This window comes from Pavona decussata, unplaced genomic scaffold, assembly GCF_977016875.1.
Source record: "Pavona decussata unplaced genomic scaffold, jaPavDecu1.1 SCAFFOLD_61, whole genome shotgun sequence".
NCBI lineage: Eukaryota > Metazoa > Cnidaria > Anthozoa > Scleractinia > Agariciidae > Pavona > Pavona decussata.
The window spans coordinates 1867887-1885981 of NW_028145482.1; the positions used below are offsets into that span (position 1 = coordinate 1867887).

The following is an 18095-nucleotide window of genomic DNA, read 5'->3' on the forward strand; positions in this document are numbered from 1 at the left end:
CGAATTTGTTCAGGATCCAGCTGGCCAGTCACAAGCAGACGAAAACCCTATCATGGAACAATTGATGAAATCGTGCTCCACGTTGAGGAAAGCCAGGAAGATCATGGCATATGTTTTGAGGTTTATCAGCAACGAAAGAACAAAAGAAAAAAACCGAGAAGTAATATCACCAAAAGAATTATCAGAAGCAGAACTTTGGCTATTCAAATGGAGCCAACAACCCTCAACAAAGACAAGCTTGACAAAAAGTTGATTCCTGCAGAAGACGAGCAAGGATTATTGCGTGCACACGGAAGGCTGGAAAATATCGGATCTCTACCTAATGAGTTACGCAACCCGATTATTCTCCCGAAAGGACATCGACTTGTTCACCTTCTTCTCGATCACCTTCACGAAAAGCGAGCTCATTGCAGCAGCAAAAGCCTCATTTACGAATCCAGACGTCGTTTTTGTATCATAGGCGCACGTCACATGGCAAAGCATTTTACGGCAAAATGTGTGACCTGCAAGAAGCTTAGAAGAAAGTCGTTAGAGCAACTGATGGGCCAGCTCCCTAAGCTAAGAGTTGCAGTGGGATTCCCAGCATTTAGCAACACGGCAATCGACATGTTTGGACCGCTACAGATCAGAGTTGGTCGGAAAACATTAAAGGAAGCACATGCAATTATCTTAGGAGCACAGAAAAGCGTGTAGAAAAATTTTGGCACTGTTGGCTAAAGTATTTCGCACCAGACTTGCTACCCAGAAACAAATGGTACCGATACAGAGAGAACCTGAGAAAAGGAGATCTTGTTTTGGAGATGGAACCTACCCCCAGAAGAACGTGGAAGATGGCAGTTGTACTCGAGACATTTCCTGGCGACGACGGACTCGTGAGGAAAGCAAAGATAAAAACGGCAAATGCAGTCTGCAACAGACCCATTCACAAGTTATGCGGCTAATTCCTACCAAAGAGGAATTAGATAACCCAACTTAAGTAAATTAGCACGTCAACTTCATTAAGCTGCTCAGTCTAATAAATGGAAATTTAATTATACCTCCGCACTGGGGGAAAGCATAAGCACATATTTTTGACGTAAAAGTTGGGACTTTGTAAAAAGACTAATAAATGCGTGTTTTTTTTATCCATTATACAGTTTTGCAAGTGATTTCAAATCAGATAAATCACTGCAACCCAGTGCAAGTGTTTGGTATAATGCACATATTTTTGACGTAAAAGTTGGGACTTTGTAAAAGGACTAATAAATGCGTGTTAAAAGATACGTGTTTTACATATCATGCATATTTTTGTAAAAGAATAAATAGGTCAGTACGTGCCTCGCTTCATAAAGCAGAAGAGAAGGCAACCAGAATTATAAGTAGTTTTAGTGATTTTCTTGTACCTTTTGCAATTCCTGTAGTTAGCTGTATCTGTAAAATATTGTAACGTTTATTTCTCTCTTTTTTTCCCTTTGTAGTTTGACAACGTAAAACACAAAACTTAATTGTTATTAAACTCAGTGTTTGTTCAAAAATCTGCTTGGTCGACGTCACTTCCGAAAGGATAAACATATATCCAATTCAGCAAGTTTTATTTTTTATTTTGGCGTGAGGTGGAAGGTGGGGGAGTGGGAATGAAAATGAAAGGCTCTTCTACAGAACCGGCCGTTTTCATTGTCCCTCGAGTAAAGTTGTTTTACAATTATGTATTTTTTGGTAATTCGGTTCTCATCAGAAGAGCAATCTGTTGTTCTCTGATTGACTTCTTAACAATGTGCGATGAGCCCTTCATTACAGACATCATCCTGTTATTTGTTTTTGTTTGTTTGTACGTTTTTTGTTTTCTGCAGCAGTTCCCAGTCATAAAATAGATTGTACTTTTTCGGGTAAAATGGTTTGCTATCGGAGGACGAATTAAGTTCTCATGATGATTTGCCGTCTCCACCCTGGGCTTGTCACCTTGTCGCGGTGGTGGAGCTTGTGTGTCTCAGTGACCCCAAGAGCTATTCCGGTGGGGACTTTGTCCCTGGCGGTTTCAACCGTACCGGATTAGTCGAGAGACAGAGACCTGACAAAGGAAAGCCCCTGGCGCTCCAGGTTGGGGATTGGGCTTTAGGCCTATCACCTAATCTCGTAGAAAATGAATGATCACAGAAGCCTTACACATTAGAGGCAATCTACTGAATCTGGAACATGAGAACCTTGTATGCACAAGGGAAGACAGCCCAAGCGGCGAAAGCAATAAAAGAGGCTAAGTTGCAGATAATGGGTATAAGTGAAAGCAGGTGGTGTGGATCGGGGAAGTTCCTTCTCAGCACAGGTGAGACAATACTGTACTCTGGCAGAGACGACGAAGTTCACCAACACGGCGTAGCCATCATATGCTAAACAAAGATGTGGCAAGAGCATTGATCGACTGGGCACCTGTCGATGAGCGAATAATCCGAGCCAGATTCCATTGTAGACATGTCAAGTTAACATTGATCCCGGCATGTCTATGCCCCCAACAATGACACTTATGAAGAGGTGAAAGATAATTTTTTCACGTGGTCACGATGGAGTGAAGACGTGTCTTACTGAGCTCCGACAAAAATTGGAAATTTTTCTTATTTAAAATGAAATTGCTTCGAATAATGCTTCATGTCAGGTAAACGTTTAAGATCCGGAAAGCAACTGACAATTTTGGGCAGCCATAAACAACGTGAACACGAACCGCCGAAGGAAAATAGAAAGGTGACGCCGACACACGAAGACGCCATGACTGCTGAAGTTTTGCAAGAGTTAAAGTCCATGCGGAGCGAACTCACCGGTCAAATAAGGAAACTAAGTGCAGATCTAATTGACTTCCAGCAAGACACTAACGCCAGGTTAGTCAAGATAGAAAGTGCAATGTCGAAAATTGACGAGATAGAAATCCTGAATAACAAAGCTCAAGTACTTGACGAAGAGGTCGACCGAATTAAGGTTTCTTTAACCTCTACGAAGTCTACGGTTGAAGCGATGGACAGCAAAATGGAAGACTCCTTTAAAAAAACTTCAGGAAAGTAACAGAGAACTTAAGAATAAACTGGAACACTTGGAAAGATACTCTCGCGACTTCAATATTCGCCTGATAGGGGTCGAAGAAGAAGAAGGTGAAGATTGCATGACCATTGTTTTAGACCACTTCACACTTTTTGGCTTCGAAGAAGCTCACGGAGAATTAGAAAATGCTCATCGCACAGGAAGAAGACAGGATGGCAAACCCAGGCATATTATTGCGAAATTGTACGCTAGACCATTTAAGAGGAACCTACTTCGAGCCGCGAAGAACCCACAGAATAAAAACTTGCTTAATGGAGTAAGATTAGTCGAGGACTTTACACCCGGTGATTTCGAACTCCGTAAGAAAGCAGTCTACCGATGATGAAAAAAGCTTTTGAAGAAGGCAAGAAAGTACGTTTTACAAGAGGCAAACTGTTAATCGACGGTAAGGCTGTTCCGGTACAATAATTAGATTAAAATAGACTAAACTAGTATGAAGCAGCTATTATAAAATATTATACTATTTGTTTTGGATACACTCACTTCGGAGCGAAGCTAAGATCAGCGTGTAAACAACGCGCAATGATAGTGGCCAAAACGCTAGCGACGCTTGTGCATTGCTGCACATCCGCGAATTTTCAAAGTGTGTGCCTGCTGTTTTTCATGTTCTTTTTCTTCGCTTTATTTTTTAATGTACTATACGAACCAAATTATTTCTTTACCTCAAACACCTCAAATCGCAGTATAAACATTAGATCTACAATATTTATTTTAGCGACTTGGTATTTGTTGATATCCATTCCCTCTTCAGAGAATATATTTTTTATTGCGTTATCCTTTTTTGCTTTTATTTGGTCAAATGATTACAGGTAAACTTATTTCACTAAACATCAGAGGCATCAGCAACTTTCGAAAACGAAAAACAATTTTCACCTGGTGCAGAAAACAAAAAGCAGATATTATATTTCTACAGGAAAATCATTTGACCGAGAACAATGAAGCCCAATGGAAAAGGGAATGGGGTGCCCCATTCTTCTGCTCCCACGGGGCTAACAACGCCCGTGGGGTTGCGATTTTGATTCGAAATAATTTTGATTGTATCGTTGAACAAAAGGTAGCTGACGCATATGGCAGATTTCTCATACTGAAAGTGATACTCAATGGTGAACAAACCCTTCTAGTAAACATTTATGGTCCAAACAGAGACAATGAATTAGTTGCCTTCTATCTCTCGCTATTGCAGACTATTGTGAAAAATGATTTTGATACTATTGAAAATATTATTATAGGTGGAGATTTTAATTGTCCATTAAACCCCACAGTGGACAAAAGAGGTGGTAACCTTTTCCCAAGGCAATCTGTAATTAACACAATAGAAGAGCTACAATCAGAGCTGGATTTACGTGACATTTGGCGCATTAAAAACCCTACGACACGTAGTTATACATGGAGTCAATTGGAACCCCCAATTTTTTCTAGATTAGATTACTGGTTAATTTCAAACTCTCTAGCGGATAATGTTTGTTCGGTCGATATAATACCCTCTATCAAAACAGACCATTCCGCAATCCTAATAGAATTTCAAGGTGTTGATGCAAAAGCTAAGGGTCCTGGGATTTGGAAACTTAATCGTTCCTTGCTGAGTGACGAGACTTACGTTGAAAAAATAAATTCTCTAATACCTAAATGGGTACAGGAAGGTTAGATCGATCTTGAAGACCCGCGATCAGTGTGGGACTGGGTGAAATATAACATTAAAAAATATTCCAGACGATATTCAATGAATAAATGTAAGGAAAAGAAATTGGAAGAGCAGAAGTTAAACAAGGAATTTAAGGAAGCTTCTTTAATTTTTGAAAATAATCCTTCTCAGGAAAATCAAATGATTTTAAATGTGCTTCGAGAGCGGATTGAAAGATTGTATGAAGAAAAGGTTGAAGGTATAATCGTAAGATCACGGGCACGCTGGCATGAGCACGGTGAAAAGAACTCCAAATATTTTTTCAACTTGGAAAAACGAAATCGTATAAAAAAGCATATTCGGAAACTTCATATGAGTGGGGTGATTACAACTGATCCTTTTGAAATTTTGGATGCTGGTAAGACCTTTTATGAGAACCTTTACAAATCTAAGCGGAATAGCTGGCAACAAAATGAACAATCTTTCAAATTTGAAGACTTGCCAATGCCAACTCTGTCGAATGAGCTCAGACAAAGTGGCGAGGGAGCGATTAGTTTGGAGGAATGTACTGAAGTTTTAAACTCCTTCCCTCCAAATAAGGTTCCAGGTAACGATGGATTACCGGTAGAATTTTACAAAATATTCTGGGCTTCTATTGGAAACCGTCTAGTAGAATGTTTTAATGTATCATTTACAAAAGGAGAATTGAGCTCATCACAAAAGCAGGCTGTAATAACTCTCATTGAAAAAAAGGACCTAGATCGCTGCGACCTAAAAAACTAGAGGCCGATTTCTCTTTTAAATGTTGATGCAAAGATTGTTTCAAAAGTCATTGCCGAAAGGTTGAAACGGTTGCTACCGGGAATAATACATCATAATCAAACTGGATACATTCCAGGAAGAAACATCGGAGAGAATATACGTTCAATTCTTGACATAATGAGTTTCACGCAAGCTAAAAATTTGCCAGGCCTTTTGTTATTTATTGATTTTGAAAAAGCTTTTGATAGCTTAGAATGGCATTTTCTTAAAAAGTGTTTGGAGCTATTTAATTTTGGACCTGATCTTATAAGATGGGTTAATACTTTTTACAAAAATGTAAAAAGCTGCATAATAAATAATGGACTATGCTCCCACTATTTTAATGTTGAGCGTGGGGTTAGACAGGGAGATCCCCTCTCTCCGTATCTCTTTGTCATTTGTGTTGAAATATTGGCTATTGCAGTACGAAACGATGAAAATATTAAAGGGATTAAAATAAGTGATTCGGAAACTAAATTACTTCAGTTTGCTGATGATACAACTGCCATTTTAGCGGATTTGAACTCTGCTCAAGCTTTGCTTAAACTACTTAACGATTTTGAGAAAGTCACGGGCTTAAAACTGAATGTTATGAAAACAGAAGCCATGTGGATTGGATCTTTTCAAAATTGTGAAGACGAACCTCTGGGATTCAAGTGGAAAACATGTGTCAAATTTTTGGGCATTTTCATTACATACGATGTAAAGATACTTGTTGAGAAGAACTTCAAACAAAGATTGAAGAAAATCGCAAATTTAATAAATCTTTGGAAGTCAAGAGGTCTATCAATTCATGGCAAAGTGAGCATTATCAAAGCAATACTTCTTCCCAAAATGATTTATCCTAGCTCTTTTTTAAGTACACCAGCCACGGTAATAAAAGAATTCAACGCTTTGGTGTTTAATTTTTTGTGGAATGGGAAAGATAAAGTCATTCGACGCTCAACGTACGCGCCTTATGATTCTGGTGGTCTTAAAATGATTGACTATGAAACTATTGTAAAGGCATTAAGATTAAGTTGGTTAAAAAGAATAGTAGATGTTGAGTGTTGTGGCTTTTGGAAGCATTATCTCAATTATCTTCTGAGCAACAAGGGAGGGTTATTTTTCCTTGAATGTAATTATGACGTAAAGCAAATCTATGACGTAATGCCAATCTTTTACTATGAACTTCTATATTGGTGGGCTGAATTAAGAGAAACTGCTGACCCTGAAAGAGGTCACGAATACATCTTATGGAATAATAAAAAAATTTTGATAGAGGGCAAAACTGTTTTCTACAGACACTACTTTGATAACGGTGTAATTTTCACAAAGGACCTACTTTTTGACATGACAAATACAGATTCATTTAGAGCAATGAAAGAGCAGGGATTAACAAATTCTAATTTTTTGGTTTGGACAGGTCTGAGACAATCCGTTCCATCAAAATTACGTAGTAACATACAAAATTTCATGACCGTCATTGATTTGGAAAATTATAAATGTAAAAACTACTATAAACCTTTGACAAAATTTATATACGAAAAACCTAGGAAATGGGATAAGCTCAGTCAGGAATTTTATTTAAGAGAAGACCAAATTTCAGAAGTATATCTTTTACCTTTGAGGGTTGCTAGCGAACCGTATGTACGCTCTTTTCAATACAAAGTGTTAAATTACATCCTCTACACAAATGACCGTCTTTTTAAAATAGGGTATGTATCAAATCCAAACTGCACCTTTTGTAAAGAGCATCGAGAAACTATTCATCATATCCTATTTGAATGCTCTTTTTCCAAGCATTTTTGGAATTTGGTGTCCTCTTGTATATTAAATAGGCTTGGAAGTTGCGAGTGCCTCTCGATACGTGACATTATGATAGGCATTCTGAAGGAGGGAATGGATCTGCTTAACTATATAGTAATTTTACGAAAAACGTATCTGTGGACCTGTAGGTGTAAAGGAATTAACCCCATCTTTAATCATTTCAAGAAAATTTTGGAAATCAAATATGAAACAGAAAAATACATAGCCTTTAAGACAAATAAAATCTGCCAATTTAAAAAGAAATGGGAGATGTTTGAGGTATTTAATTTAATTTAATTCTAATTTCAATTGTAATCTTAATTAAAATATGTTATTGTCAGTTAAAAAAAAATTGTTTAATTTGGCCTCAAAATTTTTGTTTGGCAAAAAAACGACTCTCGAAGGTATCCGGTAACCTTAACGTGTGAGAGTATTGTTTTCAATAGTATCGCTCAAGTTTTACGTTCAAGTTCTTAGTTTTACGTTATGTATGTATAAATGTAAGTTTAGCTCTGTAATGTAGTATAGAACTACATTAAGTTTTGTTAAGTATTGTACAAGGCCTAAAATATTAAATAAAATACAGCATTCCATTGGGAAAAGAATAAAATAAAACATAGACCGGTAAAAAAAAAAAAAAAAAAAAAAAAGATAATTTTTTCTGAGAACCTCCAGGCAATAGTGGAAAAACACCGAAACACGACTTGCTGGTTATCACTAGTGATTTGAACGCAAAGGTTGGAAGCCATGTAGAAGGATATGAACGAGTAATGGGTAAGCATGGAGTCGGAACCAGGAACGACAATGGCGAGAAACTATGCCATTTTTGCGGCATGAATGACCTGGTGATCACAGGTACGATATTTCCACATAAGGAGATCCATAAACAAACATGGATATCCACTGACAGACGCACTTGCAATCAGATTGACCATGTGTTAATCAACAGGAAAATTAGAAAATCATTTTTAAGATACCCAAGAAAGGAAACTTAAGGGAGTGTTAGAACTGGCGGGGAGTGACTCTCCTACCAGTTGTAAGCAAGGTATTGGAAAGAATTATAATTGAGCGCATTCGCAAAGGGATTGACCACAGGTTCCGTAAGGAACAGGCTGGATTTAGATCTGGTATAGGGACGACGGAGCAAATTTTCATCTTACGCAATATACTAGAGCAAGTGAATGAATGGCAGGCAACTCTCTATATCAATTTCGTGGGTTTTGAGAAGGCATTTGACTCAGGGCACAGAAATGGCTTATGGACGATAGTGAGCCAGTATGATATCCCACAGAAGATCGTCAACATAGTTAAAGCGCTGTACGATGGCTTTGAATGTGCTGTTGTCGAAGAAGAGGCAACCTCAGAATGATTCGAGCTAACGACTGGTGTCAAACAAGGATGTACAATGTCTGGTATTCTTTTTCTGCTCATTATAGACTGGGTAATGAGGCATACTGTGAAGGAGGAGGAAACCGGACTGAGGTGGAAATTTACATCAAAACTTGAGGACCTTGACTTCGCGGACGATGTAGCTTTAATTTCCTCAACGCAAAGACACGTGCAGTTGAAAACAAACAGGCTGGTAGAGAATGCAGAAAGGAAAGGCCTTCGGGTAAATGTTGTGAAGTGCAAAGTCATGAGAATAAATGCGAGGAATAACGAAGCTATCACAGTGAATGGTCTGGCGTTGGAAGATGTAGAGAAGTTTACCTATCTAGGCGCCACAGTATGTAAACAAGGGGGTTGTGAAGAAGACGTCAAGGCTAGGCTAGGGAAAGCGAGAAAAGCGTTTGTGAAGCTAAACCGAATATGGAACTCCAGCAGTGTGTCGAGGAAGACGAAGAGCAGCCTATACAAAACATCGGTCAAACCAGTTCTCGTGTATGGTTGCGAAACATGGAAAATTAACGAAAGTCATGCTAAAAAAAGAGATGTGTTTCAGAACCGATGCCTGAGAAGGGTAATGAAGATTAAATGGCAAGATAAGATCAGTAATAGAGCGCTACTGGAAAGGGCAAACATGGAGAGGCTGAGGGAAGAGATAAGAAGAAGGAGATGGCGAATCATTAGACACATCCTCAGACAACAACCTGACGATGACTGTGTTACAGCCCTAACATGGACCCCAGAGGGAAGGAAAAAGAGAGGCCGGCCGAAAACAACTTGGCGGCGCACAGTAGAAAAAGAGAGGTCCAAGGCAGGGTGGCAGTCCTGGAGTGAGGTGCGCACTGCAGCGCAAGACAGGAATCGATGGAAAGGACACGTGGAGGCCCTATGCGCCATCTTGGCCCAGGGGACAAGTGAAGTGAAGTGATGATTTGCCGTACTTTGTAATCAAAGGAAGAAAAATAGCCCAACACGGCGTACACAAATGATCGAAAATCACATATTTACTGGTAAAATAGCCTCACTCAACGCGTGAAGAATGACACTGAGCTTAACCAAACAGGGAGATCCAGTTTCTTAGGATCAAAGCCGTCGTAATACTTCGGCACTAAAAGCCCCAGGAAAATAAAAATAAGATGGGCTATTTACATCACCCAAAAAAACCTCAACTTCGTGAATCAAAACAATGTCAAAAAACAAAAGGGCTCCAATGCCACATGAAAGGGCCTAGTAGTTTACACCATAGATGAGTGAAGGTGTACACGCTCTTCCCTTTTTCCCCTAGTCATACTTTTCCTCACACGTTAACTTTTCCTCCCCCTCCTTCACTCTCTGATCACTTGGAACACTGAGGCTTCTAGGCGGAACCCTCAGCAGATTGCACAAGCCACAACTAGTAAAACGCAGAGAAAATAGTATTTCTAATCATCTGTGTTCTAGACAGCACTGAATTCTGATAGCTAAGATATATTTGGGAAAAAAAGATTCTAAAACCGTCTCTGTTCACAAACGACTAACACGTTCCATTCGGTAAAAATTGCGTTCAGGGCTCCTTCCAAAGTTTTGCCCGCGCGCCGGTGTCTACCGTCAGCATTGGTCAATAGAATGGGAAGTTCGGGTGCATGTGACCGTAAACGCTCGCGTCTCTCTTATTATAACAAAAGCAACAGATCAAGAAACAACACTCTGCACCATAGCTGTAACATTTGCTCTGTCAGGGGCTGCGTGGTGTACGCTTTATCGACACTGATAAACCATTTAGATGATTGATTACTTTCAATTCATTTGTCAACTGCCCGGGGTTGCTTATTATGATCGACATAAGTCTTTCCTCTCTTCAATGAATGAAAACGTGAGTACAGCATTGAAGCCAGCTGGAACATCATGAAAGGAAAATCGTAGCTCCATCGAATTTTACATCTCATAACTCGAACTTTTAGCAGGTTAAAGAGGCCTCATCAAAGCAAAACCAGTCGCTGATTTTCGTCAGCATTACGAGAAAGCCAACATTTTTCCTTTCGCAAATCTAGCGTTCGGCGAATTAAACGGGACGCATAGCATATGGTCGATGGCTTGTGAGATCCGTCAAGAATTTGTGCCATTGAGATGATCTTTTCATGTTCCCTGACTCATCAATAGCACAAAATCTTGAGCCCCTCCAAGACATGATATGACTGTCTATCTCTAAAACCTTTCAACTCTTTGTTTACACATTACTCTGTTATCTACGACATCTGCGACATTTATCTGCGCACCAAGCGCTGTAAAACAAGCTATAGATCAGTACATGGATAAAGATGACGACTTCTAAGGTTTTAAACAAATTATTTCCAAAGCTAAGACTTACTGAATTCAATTTTGATGTGTTTGTTTGTTTGTTTTAAACTCTCGTAAAAAATGACTCTGTTGGAATTTACAAATCGCTTAATGTTTTAAAAGTCAGTAAATGGTTTACAAGCAGCGACTCTCTCAGAATGGTATGATAGATTGACTTCAACTTGATGCTGGCCGTTCAATGAGAGTGTCTTTGATTCAACAAACTTTTTCCACAAAGTTCTATTATTTTCATCATGTCGTTCCTGATTAGATAATCTGCCTCTTCTTCTTCTTACGTATCTTCTGCGGTGCTTCATCCAATTATACCTCCAGTTATGTTTCTATCAATCTATTTCAAAAAAGTAAAATAAATTAGTTTAAAAAACTCCTCACTGCACACACAGATAAGTTTTCAACCAGTGTTTGAATTATGAAAAGTACGTTTGTATCCCATGAGGCAGTTGTTGGATGGATGGTGAAAATCACAGTTTGTGTATTTATCCCTAAAATGGACAACGGTTTTCGGATAGAGGTAATGTTTATTTTGTCTAACACTCCCTTCAGCAAGGGTAATGGCTGGCAAGTATTTACCTAGCGTGAATCTGACAATGACAAGTTCCGTGAGTATAGTTGCGTTGCTGTTTTAGTTAAGGTTACGTATACCCAGGTGTGATGTCACAAAGCATTGAATGACTTATGTTGCTGAGAAAATGGATGGTGAATAAGAAAGTCATTAAGTAATATATCAAACACGAGAAAGCGTGTTTCATCAGATATCAAAACACTGAGAAGTAGGTTGAAAAAACGAGGCGCAGCCGAGTTAATTTAAACGACTTAGAGGTGTTTGGATATCTGATGAAACACACGTTCGAGTGTTTGATATGGCTTCTCAAATGATCAATAATCCTTGGAGAAACTCAAGGCTAAAGTTGGCAAAATTTTATGGTAATTAGGATCACATATCCAAACCACGGTCAAGGTAGTGATTTTCTTTGCTTTCTTTTGATGAATTATTAATGAGTTTGAGAAAGTTCAGATAAAATTTTACAATTCTCCGAAACTCCCGGAAACCTAAGACCCTTGTTTTAAAACGTTTTTTTTTTTTTTTGATTAAAGAAATAATGATAAAATTATTATAATTCAACTTGCCACAGATGGATTACTGCTTTGCTAAACGCCGGGTTCTAAAATTTCAACAGTCCCATTTTGTTTCGGGTTTCCTCCATAGTTACAGTCAATTATTGTCACGCGTGACCAGTATGAGAGAATGAAATGAACATGTTCAAGATTATATGCAAATGCCGGACGTTACAAAAAGCAATTCTAATGTTCATTTCATTCGCGGAAATACTGGTCACGCGTGACGTGATAGACTGTATAAAAAAATATATATTCAAGATACTTGAGAAACAATTGTTGCAAAACTGCGAAAATGGAAGCAACGGCGGCAATCCTGTGCAGTCGACCTCCTTCTGTTTTGAAGGAGGGATCGCAGGGATTCGAAACGTCATACCGAAAAAACTGTACGGCACAGCGCTAGCGAAACACGAGCTTCTGAGTTAGCCGTATTGAAGAAAACGAATTCTAACATGATGGAATGTTAAAGTTGCCTGCAGAAACGTCAACGGCCGTGGGAAAGGAAAATACCTTAACCGCATGCCGCTTTCAGTACGATTAGGAAACTGTTTGCGGTTCCATCGAACGTTTTCCCTAGAATTCAAAAGTCAGTGATTGCAGAAGCAACTTTGAAAGAAAAGGATAAAATGTGGAACACTGATTCATATATAGCTAGAAAAATCGATTGGACTAGTCTGTTTGCCTGACAGGATTGTCACCACCTAAAAAGAAAAAAATCAACACTTTTACCCGAACAAAGAAAACCATACGCTTTTTTAAACAACCTAATTTCAAATAATAATAATAATAATAATAATAATAATAATAATAATAATAATAATAATAATAATTAGAAAATTAGTTTTAAGATTTAATCACTAGGATTTTTATGATTAGAAGTTAGAAGTTTAATTGTATGGACTTTGGTCGTTACATTGATTGGCTACGGCTGGTCGCCCAATCATTGTTTAGGTAATCTGGGCATCCAGAAATTCTTACTGCCTTATAATAATAATAATGAGTCATCGCTACATGTACAACTTGTGGTATATTCATTATCACACGTCTTGCTTGCCAGTAAAAGTCCGCCAAGTTTGCAAGTTTTCAATTGCAGTAAAATTGACAAAAAAAAAAAAAAAGAAAGGTGTCAGTCATTGAACTCCAAAACCTGATCAAAACAAACAATTTGGTCGATTCATGGCGTTTTAAGAATCCCGACTCGGGCGGATTTACTTGGAGCAATGCCTGTCAAAAAATCCATAGTCGGCTAGATTACCTCTTTGTATCTAAAAGCTTGTGCAAACTTATTCGAGAGTGTAATATACTTCCAAACACACATTCCGACTATTCTGCTGTACTGCTAAAAATTGCGCTTAACGAAGACAGTCCTACACGCGGACCAGGCTTCTGGAAGTTTAATAATTCGCTTTTGATGGATACGGACTATGTTGAATTGCTAACTTTTAAACTCCCTGAATTTGTCAATAAGCATTGCGAAGTAAGTGATAAAGGTTTGTTCTGGGAAATGATCAAAATGGAAATCAGGGCTTTCACGATCAAATATTCGAAACGTAAAGCAAAGAAAAAGCGCGATGAGGAAAAAGCTCTGCAAACAAAGCTGATAGATATTCAAAATTAACTGCAAGTAAACTACAATGAAAGCGACAAAATAGAAATGGACAAATTGAAAGCCAAACTCTCCAGAATAGAGGCTATCAAAACAGAAGGCGCAATCGTCCGTAGTAGAGCACGGTGGTATGAGCACGGCGAGAAAAATAGCAAATGTTTTTATAGCTTAGAAAAAACAAACTATAGAAGAAAACATGTGATTTGTACAATAAATCACGAAGATAAGAGGATAACAGATCCAAAACAGATTCTTCAAGAAATGGAACTCGTCTTTAAAGAAAGATACACCTCTAAAAATATGAACCCACAACTTCCTGAATTCAGTGATTTCTTTGAAAATATTGAATGTGCCTTATCACAAGAAGAAGCTGCAACCTGTGAGGGTGAAGTAAAGCTCAAGGAATGGTACAATGCATTAAAGATAATGGCTGCTAACAAAAGCCCATGCTCAGATGGTTTTACTACGGAGTTTTATCAACACTTTTGGAACTTGTTAGGAAACTGTATGATCGAAAGTTTCAACTATGCATTTCAAAACTGAATTCTTTCCATGTCTCAGCGACAAGAGGTAATTTCCCTAATTCCAAAAAAGAAAAAGAATTTAGAGCTTTTAAAAAACTGGAGACCGGTCTCACTTTTGAACGTAGATTATAAAATTTTAACTAAGGTTATCGCTCCGGTTAGAAAAGGTATTGGCGAAAATTATTTCTTCTAGTCAATCCGGTTACGTAAAAGGGAGATACATTGGCGAAAGTATAAGATTAATCTAAGACGTCGTGGATTTCACAAAAATAAAAAACTTGCCTGGGATTGCCGTTTTCTTAGACTTCGAGAAAGCTTTCGATTCAGTAGAATGGGACTTTCTTCAAATATGTCTTCAATCTTTCAATTCAATCTTTCTTTCAATCGGCCCACAATTTAGGCGTTGGGTTAGCATTTTTTACAACAACATTACCAGTTGCGTTTTAAAAAATGGGTACGCATCCAATCACTTCTTCCTAGAACGAGGAGTACGTCAAGGCTGTCCCCTTTCAGGTATGCTTTTTATTATTGCAATAGAAGTGTTAGCTCAAAAAATTAAAAATTCCAATGATATAGAAGGCATAAAAATTCAAGATAATAGAATAGTAAAATTATCACAATACGCAGACGACACTACAGCTATTCTCGCAAATGTTCATTCCGTTAGTAACCTTTTTGCACTGCTCTCCCGATTTGAAAGATGCGCGGGACTAAAGATAAATGTATCAAAGTCTGAGATTTTATGGCTCGGCTCAATGAGACATAGGAAAGACGGAATTTTGAATATTCAAGTAAGAGATGAACCTGTGTACGCTTTAGGTACTCACTTCTCGTATGATGACCAGAGAAACGTCCTCGACAAGCTAGCAAAGTTACAGAAAACCTTAAATTTCTGGTCCCAAAGGGACATCTCAGTTTATGGAAGAATAAATATTGTCAAAACATTAGCCCTTTCGAAGATCATTTTTATCTGTGGTTCTTTGGAGACACCACCTTACTTCGTAGAAGAAGTGAACAGAAAGATATTTGACTTCGTATGGAATAATAAACCCGCGCATATTAAAAAGTCAACTTTAATAAAATCTAAGAAAGAAGGTGGCTTGGAAATGAAAGTTTTCGTTATCTTTGACAAAGCTTTAAAACTAAACTGGGTAAACCGTCTATGTTCAGACCATGACGCTCCATGGAAATATATTCCAACCTCTCTTCTTGCTAATGTCGGCGGCGCCTTCTTATTTAAGTGTAATTATGACTGCAAACTTCTTTGCCTAAGTGAACACCTTCCCAGATTTTACAAAGATATCATTACCTATTGGTAGAAAATTGCTGTAAACTGTCCCCAAAACAAAGCTGAGGTGTTAAATCAAGTGATCTGGAACGATAGGTTTTTAATTATTAATAAAAAAATTGATCTATTTTCCGCGCTGGCATCAGACTGGAATCATTTACATTTCAGATTTATTTGACGCAGAAAAGAAAAGTTTTCTATCTTTTAACTCCCTCTGCGAAAAAATATAACGCAAAGTTTAATTTTCTCCACTACTACAGCATGCTTTCTTCTGTTCCTCCCTCCTGGAAAAAGCTATTTAATTCTAGCGAACGACCCCACATCGCATCTGTTAACCCAATTAGCGACTCATTGTCATGCAAAGATTTATATGAAAAACTACTATCTCTGGAAACGTTATTACCCACGGCAGAAAAGAAACTTATAGAATATGGTTTACAAAAGAATAACTTGAGTAAAGTGTATCTTTTACCCTTTAATGTCACAAAGGAAACAAAATTGACGATGTTTCAGTATAAGATCATTCATCGCATTCTACCCACAAATAGTTTATTGCATAAAATGAAGAAAGCTGACTCTCCAAATTGCCCATTTTTCCCTTCCGAGATCCATACTAACTGGCACTTGTTTATAGAATGTTCGCAAGCCAACTCTTTCTGGGTAGAATTTCAAGACTGGTATGGTAACCAAAGTGGAAGGAAACTCCATCTTTCGAACTTAGATGTTTTACATCGTGTATTTCACACCTCTCGATACTGTTTAGCCCTAAATTGTCTCATCATTATAGGAAAATACTATTTATACATCAACTCCAATGCCAGAAATAAAGTTCAGTTTGGTGAATTTAAATCTCTAGTTCGCGACAAATTAGCATTAGAAAGATACATCGCAAGTAAATCAGGCACAGAAGCTAAATATATCAAAAAGTGGGATTTCTTACAAAATATTTAGTTCTTCTTTCTCTACGGTGTGTTTTACAAAATCAGTGATCAAAACTTTTTATGATATTTACTTAATCAATATATATATATATATATATATATATATATATATTTTGTTTTTGTTTACGGTGTTAGTACTGTTGTAAGTGAAGTTAGTAGTTAATAGTATATACAGCCACATTGTAAGTAAGCTAAGTAATTGTATGTTTGAAACACTATTTTAATGGCAAATAGAGTTTTGTATTGTTAGTAGTGCAAGTAATCTGTAGTGAAAGCATTGTAATATAATGTAAGTAATGTGTTCTTGAAATAAAGTCTAATTTTGTTAAAAAAAAATCATGAAAAAACTTTCCCGCATAGCTTGGAAATTAATATTGGTAAAGTTTCACCTTCCCTTTGTAGGTAAAATTGTCAATTTTTTGCTTTATTGCCTCAAAACCATGTCAAAATAAAACTATAACTTCAATAACTTTTGTTCATTGGATTAATTTCCATTTTATATTTAAATTCGTTTAAAGGCGATGGGTCGCATGTTATTATACCGACCACCTACGATTGTTACCCACACCCATCGGCCACTTAAAATTTATTTATAACCCATTTCCCAATTCTTTTAAGTGCCCCTGGGACGAACATTTCATTTTCCATCTTTTTGCATTTTCGTGTAGAATATGACCTTCTTACTCATGTTAACAAATTTCAATCCTTTACGGCGATTGGAAGTATTTTTTTTAGCTTTTTATTCGAGATTTCACGGCCGCCATTAATTGGCCTTGTTCCGGAAGTTAAGGCTCAAATTACAGGAAGCGACGTCATTGGCTCAACACGAAAAATTCCACATGACTAATTTTCATATGGATTCTACTTCATAAACTGTATTCTGCTGTTGCGAACAAAATAACAAAAAGAAATTTTCGTCTCAGGGGCACTTTAAGAGATATTGTATTAAGAGATCTTCTCTGAAGTGATGGGTTATTAAATACAAACTTTTATACTTAATTGTTTATTCTTCCGATGATCTTAGTAGATTTTTCGAATCTCTGAATATTTTTCTTCTTGTCAATCGGCTGATCCTATGTAGCAGTCATTATCTCCAAGCGAGCGCGAAAAGCGAACGAAAGTGTTCAGGGAAATGGGGCAACAGCAACTGAAAATGCAGTAGGTGGCCGGGAGGGGAGTGAACAAGGAAAGGAAACGAATCCCTTCCCACTCACTGCTCCCTCTCTCCTACTCCTCCTCTCCTAACCTTTCAAACGGGTCACCTTTCCCGGCTTTGGTTTGCAAGGGAAAGTGCCTTCTCTTGAACCTCACTACTTGCCGGGAACCCTATGCTCGCTCACAGCCCACCCAGAACCCTGCTTACCAATCATAACTAGTTTCCTATCTTTGCGAAAATAAAATGGCGACAACCTCAAAAAAGCTAGACCATAAAAGTTTTTCGCCTTAAAACCGTTCAGAAAAGCAGTTATCCAGATATGGGAAATTGAAGAATGGTTATTATTTTTTTAATTCAAAGAGGGATTCATATAATAACCTATTATACTCGGGTCTTAGGTTTCCAGGTCTTAGGTTTCTAGGTCTTAGGTTTCTGGGTCTTAGGTTTCCGGGTCTTAGGTTTCCAGGT

At 37.8% G+C, this 18095-nt stretch overlaps 1 protein-coding gene across 1 annotated transcript; it reads left to right on the plus strand.

Annotated features, from left to right (window-relative positions):
• Nucleotides 1-207: 207 nt before the first annotated feature.
• Nucleotides 208-693, plus strand: LOC146479025 (uncharacterized). The gene has a single exon (XM_085111111.1). It carries the CDS (start codon nucleotides 208-210, stop codon nucleotides 691-693), a length of 486 nt encoding a protein of 161 aa, XP_084967237.1.
• Nucleotides 694-18095: the final 17402 nt, after the last annotated feature.